The sequence below is a fragment of the Macrobrachium nipponense genome, chromosome 4, assembly GCF_015104395.2.
Source record: "Macrobrachium nipponense isolate FS-2020 chromosome 4, ASM1510439v2, whole genome shotgun sequence".
Taxonomy (NCBI): domain Eukaryota; kingdom Metazoa; phylum Arthropoda; class Malacostraca; order Decapoda; family Palaemonidae; genus Macrobrachium; species Macrobrachium nipponense.
This window is the reverse complement of record NC_061100.1, coordinates 15,769,954-15,790,419: the sequence shown is the minus strand read 5'-3', so window position 1 is coordinate 15,790,419 and position 20,466 is coordinate 15,769,954. Positions and strand designations below refer to the sequence as shown.

The window sequence follows — 20,466 nt, the reverse complement described above, 5'->3', positions numbered from 1 at the left end:
GAAAACCTGTAAAGAAAGGGCCAAGCAGCTTGGAGTAACATCTGACATTTCAGCCAGGCCTCGCGGCTATGGCAAGAAATTTCTGGGAGCAAAATCACAAATTGGAATGGGATGAAATTTATTTCAGACGTAGCCACGTGCCCCATAGTAGTGTTTCCAAAACTACCCTGGAAGGAAATGTAAGGAAAAAACTTTGAAAGTTGAATTTGAATTGGGATGTAATTTTAAGACGAAGGCCAAGCGTTAGGCCTATGATGCCATTCAGGGCTGAAAATATTGAAACAATTGTTGTGTGAGAGAGAGAGAAGAGAATGGAGAGATAGAGATAGAGAGAGAGAGGAGAGAGAGATAGATGACGCGAGAGAGAGAGAGAGAAGAGAGAGAGAGAGAGAGGAGAGTTGAAAGTAAGATAGAAGAAAGATATGACCGGAGAAGAAGAATGAAAATGGTTGTAGCTAGGGGCCGAAGGGACTCTGCAAAGAGCCTATATATAATGCCTACGGTGCACTGAGTAAGGAGTACTAAAGACACTTCTCCCCTACGGAGATTAAGACCTTCTGGATACCGAGAGAAATTGGCACATTTCTAGTACGAGCTGAAATCCGCGTCCCTTTTCTTACAGCACCATTATCGTAAAGGAAAATGAGTCTCGAAGTTTCTTCGAAGCAATCGAGTTTTCTATACAGTCGCTACATCGTATAATCATGGCCACCGAAAATAGAGCCATCTTTGTGGTCTCGGCATAATGCTGTATGAGCCGCAGCCCATGGAACTTTAACCTCCTCCCGGAGGTGGCCTATCCTATATCGCTGCCAGAAGCACGATTATGGCTAACTTTAACCTTAGAATTAAAAAACACTAGAGGGTTGCAATTTGGTATGTTTAATGACTAGAGGGTGGATGATCAACATGCCAATCAGCGTTGTCAATAGCTCTGCATACTAAAATCGGCATCTTATAGAAAACGGAATTCATTTTATGGCCCAGGGGTACTTTAAGAAAATAAACCAATCTTATGCAACACCTCATCGATTTATATTCATCATCATTCAACAAAAGCATATATTAGCTATGTATATACACAATTACAACCAAAACAACAATGATATATACATATTAAGTTTTATAGATAAACTTTATAAAACATAGAAATTACACACAAAATATAGGTAAATACGTAACCTACTCAGTTTTATAAATCAACTTTATAGAACATATAGGCTATATAAATAAAAAAAAAATATTATTTTTCTTCATATATCAGGGTATAAATATGTTTGAGAATATATTTTACTAATTCCAGATTTTATATCCTGTTTTATGCTAATTTCTTTGAAGCCCCCCCCCCCCCCCCCATATGATGAAGCCTAGCTCCTGGATTCACCAGTGATGGAATAGTAATTACGCCACTCGTAACTACATGGTTCATGTCAGTTATAATGTAATCACATGTCTTATCATCAAATTACAATTCTATGAATGGAAACAATATCAAATATCTTACAATTACTTTACAACCATGTAACTCATTAAATTCAATAACATTATAATTGCAATAGTTACAGCTATTTCAATCTTGCTAGTTTTATCTACAGTTTGATTTTTTTCCTTGTAGTTTGAATTTCATTCCTAATCATACATAATATACTAAGATATGATATTATGGGTATTTAACTGCTAACACTATTCGGTTTCGTGTTTTACAATTATAAAGGGTTCCTTACCGTCACTAAATGGTTGAACGTTTTCAACGCTTATTAAGTGGAATCTCTTAAAGAATCATTTACACATATATTATGTAATAATAATGTAGTAATAATCATTTTCTACCCAAGCTTACATAAAAAGACATTAACTAATTAAAAAAAAAGTATTTAAATTTATTTGAGACGATAAATCAATCCCCTCGAAGAATGCCGAGTTTTTCTCGGCATGAATAAGGGATGGCCGATTTCTTCTCGGCATTGAAGGTCTGGTTCTCCGCCTGTAGAGTTTTTTCTCGGCAAATCGGGGGAAAATTCGGCATTTCGGCAACGCTGATGCCAATTTGCAGCCCTCTAGTCTCAGTAGTTTTTAAGATATGAGAGCGAAGAGAATCAAGTGCGAACGGGAAAACAAAGGCGGCACACTAGTTTTCATTACATAAAACTGAAATGGAGACCAAGAGAGAAACGGGCATCGATGTTGATGGTAAAGCAATATCCCTACCGACCCGCGTGACAATCATCCTTACACCTTTCTTCTAACTAAAAATTGATTTCGTTACCTAAACCACACGTGATCACTTTTACATTTAATTTTTATTTTAGTTTTCTTTTTCTTTTCTTTTTTCGTGCGACCTCCAACCAAGGTTATGAAGTCTTGGCAGAAATATTTATTTGTAGGCTTATAACTGTAGTGAAACGATAAAAAAAAAAAAGTTTGAAGTCGTCTAAGAAAAATAATAATCAAAGAATTCGTCAGAGGGTGGGAGGGTAACTGTAATTCTCGCAATAATGTGAGACCTAACGAATCTTTAATGAACTGGTGCGTTGGTTAGGCCTATACGTAAGAGAAGGAGAAAGTCAACTCCAGTGAATGGAGCAGGCATAGATAGAATAAATTTTAGGAGGAATGCAAAAATTAAAAATAAATAAATAAATAGATAAAAATTATGGTGAAAATGATAGGATGTCGAATAACAATTACACTTGCAAGGGATTTGGAACTCCAAAATGGTAAGGGAGCTGGAAATCCAAAAACAAGACGCCCTTCCAACATAGATTACACATTGAGCATCACGTAAATTGGGAGGTTGGAATGGTGCAGTGGAGCGAGGTGGGGGGTGTGTGGGCCGGGGGGTGGGGGGAGGGAAGGTTAAGGGGGAAAAGGAAAAGTAAATGAAAGCATCAGCCCAAGGCTATGACTACCGTCAAGCGCCTTTAGTTCACAATCTCTCACTGACCGGCTTTTCCAGTCTAATTTTACGTAAGACTCTGCTCCTCCAAATTGACTAAAAAGGATTCGTCGGAAGTTTGTGGCAAGCAGTATTGCCACTTAAATGACGGTGGTCATCCGTGCAAGCACAGACCAGAATCAAATTGCTCACAATTCTGAGACAGCCCATTATAGGAAATGGCGTGAAATTACAAACTTAGTACTAAAGCGGGCATCCAGTTCGGCAACTACCAGTCTACGGATAAAATTTTCGCTGCGTTTAGTACTAGCCCTTCAAGGATGAACGTTAAATATAAACCAAAAGACGTTAAATAACATAAACATAAACAAAATATAAAGAAAAGACGGTAAATAACATAAACATAAACGTTCTACCCGAAAACCTACCTAGATGAACTTAGACCGACGCGAAGCAAACATTGTGACTGTTTGAGAGACAATTAGATTTGCGACCGTAGAAAGTAACAGATTAATTTGAAGGATTTGAGATTCTCAGAACATCACTCAAACTTTAACCGGACATTTGTAAAAGGTTAAGGAGGTTCTTCCAACCTTTTATAGGAAGCTTCCTGAATCCAGAGGTTTTAGCTCTTGTAGTACGAACTTTCGAGAATTTGTAGTCTTGAATTCCCAAAAGATTTCCAGTAGGCATCTGGGGTTCTGGTTATAGGATAAAAGTAACTTTCTGTTGGTGAGTGTTGGTTTGTTTGTTTCGTATTTTGTTGTTCCTCTGAGGGAAATGCAGTTTGTGACACGAGGTAATCGGCTTTTTGTAAAAGCAGCGATGAAATTTCTTGCATCAAGCTAGATAGATAGATAGTCTGATGTCTCGGGTGATGTGAATCTACTATAGTGCTAGCAGCAGCAGTAGTTTGCTTAGAGTTTTTTCTTTATTACAGCTCCATTTGGAATTCACATTGAAGAAAAATTAAATCATTATTACATGCAAAATAAAAGGAGTTATAAAAAAATGTTAATAAACAAATATCACTGAGGCAAGAAAAGTAAACTTAAATCCGATCATAATCGTGTATGAAAATTCTCGCACAGAAGTACAATAACCAGTGGCGTAACGAAGGGGGTTTGATACTCTTGACATAATTTGAGCAGGTCTGGTCTGGCATAACGTTGGTTATGACACTGCTTCGAAGTTTCTGAATGCCGAGTATACGTATTGCCACCTGGGTAATGCACCTTATGACATCAACAAGAACGAGTTCCAGGTAGAACGAAGAGGCTTTGGGAATTCGTTAATGTGTAGCAAGAGCAGGCTGAAGGACCGCTTGAGCTTCTGCAATTCATTCAGCAGTTCAACCTTGATATCTGTGTTTCAGATAGGTTTTGTTATCATGTTGAGATTGTTCTTAACCGCACAACGAAGCGATGCCAGTTGTGAGAGAAGCTTCTTCAAGTTAAACTAATCAAAAATTATCTAATCAATTATGAGTCATATCAGATTGCCGAACTTCGCTATATTTATTAAGAATCAGTTGGCCTTTGATGTTATTATTAGCGAATTCGCTTCTAACAAAGCTCGTAGGGTTCAGTTGTAAATCTGCTCTGTTGCTTTTGTTTTAGCTTCATTAAATAAATGAATGACGTAAAGGCTTAAAATGTGCGTTTGATTTTCACCACTTGGACACTTTTTAGCGCAGGAATCGGCGCCACTGAGTTATCATCACAGTCTAGGTTATTTTCACTTGTTGCATAGCTTGTTTTTTCTCATCTGTCAATTCGTGCAAAAAAAATATCTATAAAGAGTTCAAATTTGTCTATAATTAACCACGAAACATTAGACCAATGGGTTCATATTCAAGTTCACAATTAAGTGAAACCTGCGTTCTGTAGTAACTCAAAAGGAAATATTTAATACCAAAGTATTTCTGCCCAATTTTGTGTATAATCTTGTGTCCTATTATAAATAAGTGCTTTGATAGGAATTCAGAATCTATTTGAGTGCATTTGAATAAGATGGCATTAAGCCAATCAGCTGCTGGCGTTATCATCAGCAGTGTTACCATGACTGAATATGTATTGTAGACATATTTCGATGACATACCTAACATCGACGATAGTGATTTGGCAATCTTGGATGAAATTACAAACCAAATTGCAAGAACTCGAGCTGCCATAATAAAACAATATCAACTAACTCCATGGCTTTCACAACAGGACCCCGTAGGAGTGGTTCAGTGCCATAAGTGCACCCCATGCTGCTTCGCTGTAGGTTCCCTTCAAGACTATAGGCATTGCTTAAGGTTCTTGCAGCGTCCCTTCGACCCCTAGCTGCAACCCCTTCCAATCCTATTACTGTGCATCCGTCCTTATTGTTTCTTCTTTCTTACTTTCCACGCTCTTCTAACATTTGCCTCGTAGAGCAACTGCTAGGATTTTCTCTTGTTGCACCTTTGTAACCTTCTATTCTCAATTTTCCTTTCAACGCTGAATGACCTCATAGCTCCAGGCACTTGGCCTACGACAGGCGACAATAAGAAGAAATTACTGGGAAGATTTATATTCCTGTAACGCCGTGTATTGTATACGTTCATATCCATATCATTTCCCGACGCTGTGTTCTAGTCATATAATTCATTTTGCTGTTAAGTTTAGAATTCACAATTAAATCATCCTGCTAAATATTTTGTTGACATATTCGGCATTCTGCAGAGTTTTTAGGTCGTGAAATGTAATCATTTCATTTCCGTGTTATGTAGTCCTGATGTTGAGATGGGTTTCCATAACGTTGGTGTAAGAGACATGACAGCTGATAGTATTAGTCCTAGTCTTAGTCCTTGTACACACACATATATATATGTGTGCATATATATATATATATATATATATATATATATATATATATATATATATATATATATATATGTAATATTATTATCCCTGTATATGGATCCATTTGTATCTTGATTAAATGACCGGCAGCCAGGCTAGCGTCTAAATACCCATGAATATTGTAGCAATTCAAGACAGACTCGGTGATCATCATACGGTCTAGTCAACCGCTACTGAAGATTCAGTCACTTGAAGAAGGATATTCAAGAAAAACCTCTGAAAGTCGTCCTTCGGGAAACCGGATTCTCCCTCTATCAGGTTTTGAGGGAGGAAATCCCAGCGGTAGGGAAGGTGAAATTCGGACCGATCTCAGATTTCGTAGTTTTGTAGGTTTTTTGTACACTTGGAGGACAAAGTTTAACGCTTGGTTGCGGTTTTCGGGTCAAAGTAATTATATATATATATATATATATATATATATATATATATATATATATATATATATATATACACGTGTATGTCACAAGCAGATAGCGAAATGCACTTAGGAACATTTGATCCCCAGGGGATAGTACTAAAAGCAGCGGTATACATCTGACCCCCACCCCCAGGGGCTAGTACTAAACAGGCGAAATACATCTGACTCCCACCCCCATGGGCTAGTACTAAACGCAGCGATATATATCTGACACACCCTTCCGCCCAGGGGCTAGTACTAAGCACGGCGAAATACATCTGACCCCCAGCCCCAGGGGCTAGTACTGAAAATGGCTAAATATATCTGACACCCCCTTCCCCCCCAGGGGCTAGTAATAAACACGGCAAAATACATCTCACCCCTAGGGGCTAGTACTAAACGTAGCGAAATACATCTGACCCCCACCCCCAGGGGCTAGTATTAAACACGGCAAAATATATCTCACCCCCAGCAGTTAGTACTAAACACACCGAAATAAATTTGACTCCTAACCCCGCCAGTGGCTAGTATCAAACACGGCGAAACAGTGGTGTGTCACTTTTGCTGTGTTTAGTACTAGCCCCTGGCTAGTACTAAACGGTATCTGTGGAGGTGATGCCCGGAAGTTTAAGAAAGCTTGCAGTGCGTGTGAGGGGTTCAACGTGCTGCTGTAGTATTTTGCATAAGTGTAAGACCAGATTAATGTTGGGTTTGTTTTCTGATCCGGGATCCACCCATAATTCAGCAAAGTATGAATCTGAAAGTGACAATAATCCTGTTCTTCCCCGATGGCGTCACACTTGGCAAACATCTAGATAATGAAGGACATATAGGTCTAAAAATACTACAACGAAAACTCATAGTAAGACATGCAAATAACTCGTAGAGCTGGACTACTGTCTATCTCATTCATTAAGTCCTGTTTTATGGCTACCAGTTACCAAGTAACTTGACCGAGCAGGTTGGTCAGGTAAGACTGGGTTATGGTCCTGCCCAGTGGTAACCGAATACTTTTGCAATAAAAGATACATTTATTGGATTAATGTGAACAGTTTTGCAAAGGGAAGATGCACAACGAATTAAAGATTAAGTTTGATATATATTATATATGTATATACATATATATGTGTGTGAGTGTGCATTAGACTAGGAATATAATTTTGATTATAATAGTTACACGTGAAAGAGGCGACGAGTCCATCAAGGCTTCAAGAGCATGAGGTGGATCTTGTATAACAGGTGTATCTCGTTCATTAGTAAATGATACTTTACTCGTGTATAAGAATAGATAATTATCAAAATTTCCAAGGGCACAAGGTCAAGTACTACACACACACACACACACACACATATATCTATATATATAAATGTGCGTGAGCGTGTATGTCTATGTATGCGAGTGGACTTCACGGCCCAGTTGACCTAGACGCAACAGAACCATGGTTAGAATCCCGACTTCTGGTAAACTACTCAATAAATTATGCCCCTGGTAGTTAAGGGCCCCATACACTGAACGACTGTATGAACGATTGTCTGTAGCGTTCACAAAAACATTGTGTACGGGCTTGTCTGAATGCAAAAGTGGGCGGAGCTTCGTATCAGAACGATCTCGGCGGGAATCTGTCACGACCAGGTTGCTGGCTTGCGACTTATGTCTGTCATACACAGGTCGTTCAATGTATGGGTTTGTCTGCCGATAAAGCTATCACGCACGTCTGTTCAAGAGAGGATGCCATGTTTTCCAGAGACAAAATCTTTGTTCAAACTGAAATCGGTGCGGAGATCGTTCATACTGTGAATTCCTCCAAGGCCTGAATAGTGTGTGCGTTTGTCGATAACGCCAATCGTTCAGACAATCGTTCAGTGTATGGGGATGGAAAAGGCCTGGGGTTGCTAACCTCACAGTCACCTCATACCAAATTGCTCATACTGCGAACCTCCTATGTTCACATGGTCTAGACTAGAGTTTGGCGCGAGAAGAATGATCAAACTGGTTTGACGCGGTTCAGTCCATAGATATACTCTCTATATCTATAGTTCAGTCATTTGGGTGGAACAAAGCACCATACTTTGAAAGGGAAGAAGAGAGACGAAATGTAGTATGTACTGTAAAATATTGGCTTTAACACTAAGGAAGGAAAAGAGATCGTGCAGAAGAATCGTTGAACTTCTTGAGAAGTTAACTCGATACAATTGCCATGTTATATTTCGGTTTGCTTCGCCATTCACTTTTTTTTTTTTTTTATAGAATTTCCCACGCAGAGCTCTTTTCCCAAACATGGTCGCATATAAGTTATAATAATAATAATAATAATAATAATAATAATAATAATAATAATAATAATAATAATAATAATTGAAATCCAAGTGGATCTTCCTTGTTTATCCATCTTGGGTAGGTTGGGGTTGGTAAGGGAACGGGAGGGTAGGGGAGACATCTACCCTCCTCCAGTAAACCTGTTTGTCCACCCCAAGTGGGGTTGGGTAAGTGAGGGAGATATGACACTGCCACCTTCCTCCCTCAAACCTGTTTGTCCACCCCAGGTGGGATGGGGTAAGTAAGGGAGGCATGACACATCCACCCTCCTGTTGCAAACCTGTTTATCCTCACCAGGTGGGGGAGGGGTAGATAATATAATAACAATATTTAATAAGACACTACTGAGGAGCAAATGACCGAAAACCACTCACAGAAAACTCTAGAACAGAGTTTATATTTGCTTTCTGATATTCGATTGGCAATAGAAACACGTCATCCAAGTAAACTTCTCGTAAGCTGAGATAAGCGAAACTCTGGGTAACTGTTTCCAACTATATTCTCAGTTCACAGTTTATTCTTTAATCTGCCTTCCGTTCTAATACGAAAATTGATCATCGAACGGGTAATATAATATAAACACATAATATAAACTTTGATGTTCTTTCGCAAAATACAGAACCTTTTTTAAATTTCCTATAGGATCTACGTCTGAAATAATTGTGAAAGCTTGGAATGATTAGGAAGGTCGATGTTTTCTTCAAAAACAATTTCATATTTTGGGAGATACTTTTTCATAGAGGCTGTGTCCATGATGTCTCTCTGTGATGCCATTATTCGTATCACAAATTTATTAACTGACATTAGAAGGTTTTATTAAGTCTTCCTAATGTTACATCATTTCATTTACTGAGAGATGTCTTAATCTGGATGTATATTGAAACAGCAAGTTACTTCTCGTATTTATTGCATATAACAGCGTATTGGTATACATAGTTAATCCCCCATTCATCCCCTTTGGATGTAGAAAATCCACCTAACTTAGGATTACACTAAGAATGCTCGGGTTCTAACTTCCTTCGTCATCGTCTATGAAAAACAGTTTTAGAAATTCCTTTCCTCCACACGGCCGAACTGCTCGTTTCTGAAGTAGAAGTTGGCAGCCTCTTGGCAGGGCGTTGCGTCATACTCCACTTTGCAGGTCAGCTCGTCCTGGTCGAAGACTGTTCCTTCGCCACACATGAAGCTTTAGAACAGAAAAAAAATTGATAACTTTATAAGATATATATATATGTAGAATCTACAAGTCATTTTTACCAGATACATATGTAAATGTAATAGCCACGATGCCCTCTTAACTTCTCAAATTCTTTGCTCTTTTTTTGGATATGCTTGCCAATACAAAAAGGAGCAAAGAATTTGAGAGGTTAAGAAGGCATTGTGGCTGTTACAATTACACGCACACACACACATTATATATATATATACATACACATATATATATATATATATATATATATATATATATATATATATATATATATGTGTGTGTGTGTGTGTGTGTGTGTATGTATATATAGGTATGTATATATATATATATATATATATATATATATATATATATATTATATATATATATATGTATATATATATATATAATATATATATATATATATATTCTTCCGTGTGGACCTGTGCATATTTTCTCTCTAAAATATAAAATATAGGTGACAACAGAGGCCTCAGCTATGGATATTATCTTAGGACATTTGTAAGAACGATGAAAAACATGTAATCATTATAATTGGAAAATACTAGTTTTCAAAAGGCCAAGCAGTAATAATTTGATCAAATTTAACTATTAATTGTTATGCAAATACCAATGGGTGAGGATAATGTCCGTTCCTTACCTGTACTGGTAGGTTTCGATCTTGCCATCAGAGAACAGAGCAGGGTTGCAAACGTGGAACACACGACACGAGTTCTCTTGGTCAGCGTAGTAACCATAAGGTCTGTCGGCGCAGCTGAAGGAGGACGAGATCCTGCCCAGCAAAAGGGTGGCGCCCGACGGCAGGTTCAAAGGCTCGAAGACGCCGTTGACCTCGTCAGTGAACTGGCTGAGGGAGGAAGCCGCGTTCAGCTGCTGTCTGTTGCTGGACTGAGATTGGCCTGTGGATGACACCTGGCTGTTGGTGTTGAACTGGATGTTGTTGTTATTGTTGTTGTTTACGAACCTTGTTTCAGTGAAGCTAGTTTGCTGGAAGCGATTATCATTGTTCTGTTGATTTCTGTTGGTTTGGAGAGAAGTTCCAGTTACCTGCTGGTCCTGGAAGCGAACTGATGGGGTTAGCTGGACATTGATTGCTGTAAGGCGGTTTCTTCTTGAGTCTTGTTGGTTGTCAGTGAAAGTCTGAGGCTGACTGAGAGAATTTCCTCGGTTCAAATCAAACCTGAGACCATCGTTGATCTGAGATGTTGTTACACTGCTGGTTGACTGGAACTGATTGCCACTATTTTGCTGGAATGCACCAGTAGAGGAGAATGTATTTTGCTGATTTTGTTGAAGAGATTGAGCCTGGAGCCTATTCTGGCTGCTTGAATCAAATGAATTCAAAGTATTTTGCTGGTCCTGCTGGAAAGATGTCCTTCCAGACTGAAACTGGTTGTCATTCTGGAACCTTACTAGTGACTCTGAGTTTCTGTTGTTGGAAAGAGAACTGAACTGGACATTTGATCCACGATTTTGGAACTGATTATTTCTGTTGCTGTTATCAACACTGGAACTAGACCTGAAGGAGCTTCCTTGCTGGAAGAATCCTGGACCAGCAAGCCTGACGGCTGGGTTGAACTCCAGACTCTGCTGGAACTGTTGTCCAGCTGTGAGAGTAACTGCCACAGCTGATGAGAGAGATAAAAATCCCAGAATTTAGAGATGGAAAAATGCGATCTTCATGCTTGTGTTTGTAATTCAACTGTAATCCAACTGCCTACTTCTTTAAAACAATTATGTGCTTTATCTACAATACAATTATTATGGACATAAAATGTGATGATTGAGCGAGATTCTTTGAGTGAGCGAGATGTTTTACATATGTATGACTGCCGTATGCTAAAATAGTCTTCTAAATTATTAGAATAATCTTAAATCTATTTTCAACCTATATGTGAAATTTAAGAAACCTCTTCCCGGCCAACGCGGAATCAGAGGAATTTATTTCTGGTGATAGAAGTTCATTTCTCGATATAATGTGGTTAGGATCCCACAATAAGCTGTAGGTCCCGTTGCTAGGTGACCAATTGGTTCCTAGCCATGTAGAAATATCTAATCCTTCGGGCCAACCCTAGGAGAGCTTTTGATCAGCTCAGTGGTCTGGTTAAACTAAGATATACTTAACTTATGAAATCTCTTTGGATAAATATCTTTTACGATGACCCAAAAAAAGGCATTTGCCGCCTATTTCATCCTATCTCTTCCACTATCTCCAACCTATTGTTGAATGCTAACGTAGCAAGGATTCTGAAGGAAACTATCTCTGTTCTATCCTGACCGTAAAACAGAAGCTAAAAAATTCACTCACAGAGCAGGAGGAACTTCATGGCTGATGATGTTGATGCAGAGGAGTCCAGTTGTCGACTGTCTTCCTGATTCCTACCTGTTCATCTTATATATATCCAGACGACTCTATGGAAGCGACCCCCAAAAAATCAGGTTCGTAATTAGATCGACTAGTTTCGTTCCTCAGTCAAGGACAACGTCCTGCTCTTCTTTATAATGTTACAGGAAGAATTAGATAACATCTTCGAAAAAAAGATATAAATCAAAGCCCGTCAGGTGAAAGGAAATCGACATGGTTTTTTTTTTAATATTGAATTAGTGAACGTCTGGTGGTACTATGCCATCAAAAGGAGATGAGCTCAAATTTAAGAATTCTGAATTTTTTCTTCTTAAGTTCTAAATTAGATTTTATCCTCCATTTATACTAAAATCTTTGATGAATTACATGTATGCATCACCTTATCTTCAAATTCAAAAAATCACTCTCTCTCTCTCTCTCTCTCTCTCTCTCTCTCTCTCTCTCTCTCTGTGGTGTGAGCTGGCAGGTCATTTTAGTTTTTTCAGATGAAAGAAATAAATTAGAAAAAAAAACTCTCGGGTATAAGTATATGGTGAATGTTACAAAGGCATGAATTAGTATAAATTTACACTATATATATACATATATATATATATATATATATATATATATATATATATATATATATATATAGTATATATATATAATATATATAATATATATAATATATATATATATATATATATATATATATATATATATATATATATATATATATATATATATATATATATATATATATATATATATATATATATATAATATATATATATATAATATATGTATATATATATATATATACTTATATATATATATATATAATATATATATATAAGTATATATATATATATATTATATATATATATATATATATACTCTATATTAGGGCTTGTGCCTTGTATGATAAGGCGCCCTATGAGGTAATGTTAGACTAGCGATAATCTTACGCTAAGTCGGTTGGTATTGCACTTCCATCTTCAATGGAGTGTCTGGGGGTTTGTAGATCATTTACGAAGTCGGTATTATCTTGTTGGTTATTACGACGATGTGTTTAAACTCATGGTGAGGAGGTTCTTGTGGAAAACACGAAATATAAAACTATATGTATTCTTCTGAAGTTTTACATGCTGAAGATCAGATATGATTGTACAAGTCTTCTAATAACGATAGCTTGATCGCTTCTGCCAATGATGATGGCTAATCCTATTCCTCTACATGATAAAGCTTAGGTAAAGAGGTACAGGTCTTCTAATGACGATAGCTAACTCTGTTCTGCTTGTCTACCATCTCTGTTACAAGTTATGAAGGAACAGACAGTAGTTCGAACATATGAACATACATACAAATGACATAGTTTCATACGAACACACAATCAAATGAGACACGCTACAGATCACGTAGGCCGTTTGAATTATAGGTCGGGGTAGTTGTCTCAAGCAGGAGCTTGGACTAATGTTTATAAACAATTGAATGACTACAGGTGACGGCATGTTATCTTAGCCTACATACTTATTGTATACGTCATCTTTAATGTCTCTAGTCTGATCACATTCCTGCAAGCAATCTGGTTGACCTCTTTAGTTTTAGACTTTTATATATATGGACTAACATTCCATATATTTATTATGTAAACACATACATATATATATATATATATATATATATATATATATATATATATATATATATATATATATATGTATATATATATATATATATATATATATATATAACATATATATATATATATATATATATATACGTACATATATATATATATATATATATATATATATATATATATATATATATATACGTATATATATATATATATAGTATATATATATATATATATATATATATATATATATATATATATATCAACAATTGTATGTGTATGGGCACAAATACTATAAACACAGCAGTAGTTTCTGTAAAGTTGTTGAAATAATCACATTTTTTCTACTAATAAGGATTTATTGAAAGAAAACAGTGCTCTGTTATTCTTATCCATTGGGTGGGGGGAGTGGGCAGGTGACCAGGCCCCCCACCCTTAAATCCGTCACTGTGTATAGTGTTCACAATACGATTTTGATTCAAATATTGTGAGCTGTAACCTATTGCTCACAGCAGTTCAGATTTTTGCTTTGTCTAAATGTTAAATCATACCTAATCCTACTCTTACCAGTTCCTTCTGTTCTTCCTGAATATAAATATGTATAAACATTCCCCGTTCCAGTTTCTCTTTGCCAACAGCAACTGTGCCCGAAGAGAAGTATACTAGTACTGCACCAGCCAACTTTTTTTTTGCTATGCCCCTAGATTAGGTTAGGTTGGGTTAGGTTAGGCTACGTTAGGTTAGTTCAAGCAGACATTCCTCTTAACATTTTGGTGTGGGAAACATAATGAGATTATTTTGAAGAAGATTCTGTGGTATTTTCTGACTGTTCAACCTTTCCAGTTTGACATTGCTTTTTACACTCCAGTTTCTATATTTATCTGTTGTACTTGTAAACCGGCAGATATATATATATATATATATATATATATATATATATATAATATATATATATATATATATATATATATAGGGGTATATGCTTATATATAAATATATATAAACCTGGAGATATATATATATATATATATATATATATATATATATATATATATATATATATCTCCAGGTTTATATATATTTATATATAAGCATATACCCCTATATATGTATATATCCATAATATATATTATATATATAATATACTATATATCTAATCCTCTCTCTCTCCAGGTTTGTATAATTTATTTATATAATAAGCCATTCTATCCCATATTATATATATTATATATATATATATATAATATAATTATATAATCTATATTAAGATATAGAGAGAGAGAGAGAGAGCGAGAGAGAAAGAGAGAGAGACGAAGAGAGAGAGAGAGAGAGAAGAGAGAGAGAGATTTGTCAAACAGGAAGGCAAAGCAATAAATATAGAGTAATTACAAGATACATATCAGTATTTAAGTGTTTAAATGAGACTCAAATCAATACGGCATGACTATCATCACAAACATCATAATGACGAAAATAAGCTGATTTCAGAAAAGGAACAAAAATTTACAGATATTGTTTAAGAAATAACGACATCCACATTTTGGAGAAACAGAACAAGGAGTGATCCAAAACCAGCTTACTCGGGGTGCATGCTAAAATCTGCGGTTAAATAGCAAGTTGTTTCACCAACGAAAATTAAAATAAATACTCTATATTTTATGAGAAATAATTGTTCTGCACTGTTTAACATGCACATTTGTTATTTTTTTTACATTTTCATTGTAGTAAATAAATCATAAATGTCCTATCCTAAAATTTCTGTATCTTTAACTCGACACTAAACACATTATTCAGACCTTTTTATGCTTTCCTAACCCCCAAACAAGAACAATGACAGCAAGAACACTAACTACAACAAAGTAGTATAATGTATAATGAGGGTACTTACCTATGCTAATAAGTCTGAACTTATCCATCAGAGATAAAATGAATATCTGACGGAGTTTTCTAGTTTGCATGTTAACTATAAGGTCTGTCGACGCGGCTGAAGGAATTGTTTGTCAAAACTCCATTGAATCCATCGGAAGATAAGCTTGAACAGAGGATTAGACTAAGACTGATTTCCACTTAGTTTCTGGAATCAATTTATACTAATTTTTTGTTAATATATCTCTAGCATGATGATAACCTACACCAGGCCAGGATTTACAACTGTGGTGGCCCGTGGGCAGGAATGTTTTGGTGTAGGTCTTCCACTGGCAAGACTGCTGTATTAGCGCTTTTGTATTATTTCTAGTCAAATTTGACACTTTTTTACTATTTGGTCTCACTTTTGCTACATCATACGCCTTCTTGTAAAATAACATCACCAATAACTATGAAATAACACGAAAAATTACAATTTATTAACGTTATTCTTTAACAGAAATTTACACACAAAGCTTCGTGGGAGACGCTAGCCTAAGCTGTGTAATAAATATCTTACTAGTTTCTTTTCTTGTCAAATATTACGCACTTGGAATATTTAGTTATCGTCTCTGACATTTATGCATCCTCTAGTTTATAATGCTTAAAAAAAAACATATATATTCACGAGCAGACAGAGAAATATTTAGCAATTACTACCTTGCGTGGTAATTCCATTATTCTACCAGGGTTTGTTACCTTTGCAACGGCACCTCACCATGTTTTTTCAATTTTGGGTGCCGATTTCGTTAATTCTCTTCTCTCTTGTCTTCTACATTCGCAGTACGGTCATTGAAGTTTTGATACAAATACAATTATCATTATTATTGTTATATATGAGTAAAATGAATAAAATAATAGTAACAGTTATGAACTTTGACTAAAAATATAAAGCAACAGTGGAAATGTGGTACTAGGAAAAATGTTTCCTCGAGGTCGTTGTTATTTCAGAGACAAAACACGAAAAATAAGTGTGACTTCTAGGATGCCCTAAAATGTGGAGGTCCATGGCCAGGTGCCCATTAGGAAGTGGTGAAGGAACATCCAAAAACATAAACGATCAGCTAAAGATACTCGTTATTGGAAGAACCCAAGACCAGCAAGTATGACGGCTGCTGTGCTGGATTCCTGTCAGATGGAATTTCTGGGCAGATTGGCCATGTTGCAAACATTGTTTGTTTGAGTGTGCAAAAGGGGAAACATTACGAAAGAGTTCGTATATTCATGAAGTTTCAATATCTGGGAATATTTGTCTCTTCCCAGGCTAAGAATTTAGATAATCTCACATCTAGTCTTGTCCAGTATTCTAGTTTCCGCGGTCGCTCTAAATTTATAGAACAATTTGACTGAAATACAGTCCGACTTCCTAAGAAAGCTCATCATCATTGCTAATGCCTAATCCAAGGAACCGAATTCTGATACTTTCTCCTTTTCTGCTTTGTTATCTGATAGTCCACAGTAACTAAAGGAAACCCGGTAAACGGTCTTCATTGCCAATTGGAAAAGACAACAGCGGGTACGAAAATTATGAATCTCACACCACACACACACACACACACACACACACACACACACATATATATGTATATATATATATATATGTATATACATATACACATGTAATATATATATATAAAAATATATAAATATATATATATATATATATATTATATATATATAGTATATATATATATATATATTATTTACACTGACATCATTGTGGATTTCGTCACCTTTGAGTGACTCGTGATGTTATTATTATTATTATTATTATATTATTATTATTCTACGATCGTTGAAATCGAACAAGCTTAAAAAAAGATATTTATGCATCCAAAAACCAGACTTTCAGAATGCGCAGTTGTGAAAACGGAAGAAAACGGAAAGCAGATAACCAATGTATAAAAATAACAGTAACTGAACATACAGTCAGAAAATACCTCAGCAACAACAAGAAACTGCAGGCGTTACTTCAGGTTCTTTACAGCGTCCATTCAGCCCCAACCCTATTTAATCCTTTTGCTATACCTCCGTTCATATTCTCTCTCTTCCAACTTACTTTCCACCCTCTTCTAACAATCGTTTCAGCAGTATTTTCTTCGCTGAATGACCTCGTAGGACCCAGCGCTTCGAATCTGACATCAATTTTATAACCCAATTTACTGTTCCAACGAGAAAGGAAGGCTAAGGCAATAATGAGTTGAGTTGAATGTGGAATTTAGGCCAAAGGCCAAGCACTGGGACCAATGAGGTCATTCAGCGCTGAAATGGAAATTGACAGTAAATGGTCTGAAAGGTGTAACAGGAGGAAAACATCGCAGTTACACCGTGAAGTAAGTATTAGAAGAGAGTGGAAAGTAAAATGGAAGAAAGAGAATATGAAAGGAGGTACAGTAAAAGGAACGAAAGTGGTTGCAGCTAGGGGTCGAAGGCACGCTGCAAAGAACCTTAAGTAATGCCTATAGTGCACCGCATGAGGTCCACTGACGGCACTACCCCGCTACGGGGTAAGGCAATACTGATTGGTGCTACCTTGAAAAGATTATCTATCACACTCTCTTTTATAACAAAATCATCTCTTGACATGACAATTTTCCTCCGATATGTAATTTTCTTTCAATTTGGTTATGCAAGGATATAAAAAAGGCAGATTTTTTATAGACAATGTATATATTTTTTAAATAAAGTTAATGCTGGTCAATATATCATCTCTATTTTATGATTCATCTACTGAAAGATGATTTCCATTTGGCATCGATTCACGTGAGAGATCAAATTCGCTTCAGGATGAGTTGAAAGACGTAGAAACCCCCTCAGAAAGACTTGGAAAGACTCTCTGAAAGACTTAGAAAGACTTTTCCTCTGGGCGACCAAATTGTTCGTTCCTGAAGTAGAAGTTCTGGGCCTCCTGACAGGGTGTTGCCTCGAACTCTGCCTTGCAGGTCATCTCATTCTGGTCAAAGATGGTGCCCTCGCCGCACATGAAGCTTTGGAAGAATAGAAGTAGGAATTATAAAGATGAAAAAAGCATCTTTATCAATTGACTGACACTTCAGAGGAAGAGAGAATAGAATTATCAAATAGGTAAAAGGATCTTGACCTGGGGTTCTTGAATTCTACATTTAGCCCCAGTCATAACATTCATGCATTAAACAAAAGATATTCTGTTGCTTTAGCAGATCTTTACCAAATGAAAATTGCAGGTTAACTGATGATTTCTTTTTTTCAATTTGATTAATACTTTGACTGATAGGCAGCTTAAGCTAGTATATATGGAGCAGATTACAATTTTTTTGCTACAGACCATATCTAAGAATTCATCAGTTAAAAGAGCACTAATATCTAAAACACAATTAATAAATTTTTCAAATCGATAATTTGAAACTGCATCTAAACACTCGGTATTTGAATGTTTCCTTAGAAGCGCTTGGGAAGGTTTCCTACAATGCTGTATAAAGTAAACCACCTACATACTGCAATGGACACATACCTGTACTGGTAAGTCTGAACTTGTCCATCGGAGAACAGATAAGGATTGCAGACGTGGAAGACACGACACGAGTTCTGCTGGTCAGCGTAGTATCCATAAGGTCTGTCAGCACAGCTGAAGGAAGTGGAGATGCTTCCAAGCAAAGCACTGGCTCCAGAGGGAAGGTTCAGGGGTTCGAAAACACCGTTAAATTCTCCATTAAATTCGCTGGAAGAAGAACCTGATCGGAAGAGAGCGCCAGACTGAGACTGACTTCCACTGGAGAATCGGTTGTTGTTATTTGAACGGAAGTTGCTTTCAAAGTTTCTCTGGTTAAGGTTTGACTGCTGGAATTGGTTCTGCTGGTTTCTGTCAGCCTGGAAGGAGATTCCAGAAGACTGCAGCTGTCCAGAGGCACTCTGGAAACGAGTAGAGGGAGTTAGCTGGACATTATCCAGCAAAGTGATCCTATTCCTGGAGTTTTCTCTGTCAAAAGAATTCTGGAACTGGTTCTGGGAATTTTGCTGGTTAAAAGTATCCTGGAAACGGTTCTGGGGGAAATTATTTACGGAACTGAGAGACTGGAACTGGTTATTCCTATTTTGCTGAAAATCGTTGGAGGAAAATGTGTTTTGTTGATTCTGCAGGAATTGACGGTTCTGGAACTGATTCTGGTTTCCGGAATTCAATGAAGCGAATCGGTTTTGTTGATTTCCCTGGAAAGATGCTGTTCCAGACTGGAACTGGTTATTGTTCTGGAAAGACAAGGACGATCCAAAGTTCCTGTCTCCAGCAAAAGAGGTAGTCAGGAAATTATTGTTCTGGTTCTGGAAGTTGTTGTTGTCGAAAGTGGAGAAAGATCTTGTCTGCTGGTCGAAGTCGTTGTTGTCGAATGAAGAACGACCAGCTAAAGAGGCTCCTTGCTGGAAGAATCCAGGACCAGCAAGTCTGACGGCTGTGGTGAGTTCACGTCTCTGGTCGAACCGCTGAGCGGTTGCAAGGGCAACTGCAAGAACTGCAAGAAAGGTAAAGAATGGAATGGTAATTCAAATTTATTAATTGATAGGGAAAAGAGACAAACTTTTGATATGTATTTCTCAAATAGGACATCATAGACATATAACCAAGGTATCATTTTATATATATATATATATATATATATATATATATATATATATATATATATATATATATTATGAAACTTTGGTTGTATGTATATGATGGTATTTCAAATTTAATAATTGATAGGGAAAAGAGGCAAGCTTTTGATATGTATTTCTTCAATAGGACATCATAGACATATAACCAAGCTATCATTATATATATATATATATATATATATATATATATATATATATATATATATGCATTAATTTGAATTTATATATACATATATATGTG

At 36.4% G+C, this 20,466-nt stretch overlaps 2 protein-coding genes and 1 long non-coding RNA gene across 3 annotated transcripts in view; all 3 read right to left on the bottom strand.

Annotated features, from left to right (window-relative positions):
- Window positions 1-16,269, bottom strand: part of LOC135210736 (uncharacterized) — a 35,350-nt gene extending 19,081 nt beyond the window's left edge. Inside the window, exon 1 of the long non-coding RNA XR_010313570.1 lies at window positions 15,580-16,269. This is a non-coding gene — a long non-coding RNA (uncharacterized LOC135210736). The remainder of the gene's footprint in view (window positions 1-15,579) is intronic.
- Window positions 9,398-12,109, bottom strand: LOC135210735 (myb-like protein I). The gene is made up of 3 exons (XM_064243558.1): window positions 12,017-12,109; window positions 10,349-11,336; window positions 9,398-9,684 (listed from the first exon to the last, which is right to left on the bottom strand). The coding sequence occupies exons 1-3, from the start codon at window positions 12,033-12,035 to the stop codon at window positions 9,543-9,545; spliced, it is 1,149 nt and encodes a 382-aa protein (XP_064099628.1). The 5' UTR covers window positions 12,036-12,109; the 3' UTR covers window positions 9,398-9,542.
- Window positions 16,270-18,253: 1,984 nt separating the features above from the next.
- Window positions 18,254-20,466, bottom strand: part of LOC135211563 (uncharacterized protein DDB_G0292186-like) — a 2,379-nt gene continuing 166 nt past the window's right edge. The window contains exons 2-3 of the mRNA XM_064244863.1: window positions 19,087-20,080; window positions 18,254-18,583 (exon numbers count right to left, since the gene is read on the bottom strand). Coding sequence (XP_064100933.1) covers window positions 18,442-18,583; window positions 19,087-20,080 — 1,136 coding nt within the window. The 3' untranslated portion in view covers window positions 18,254-18,441. The remainder of the gene's footprint in view (window positions 18,584-19,086; window positions 20,081-20,466) is intronic.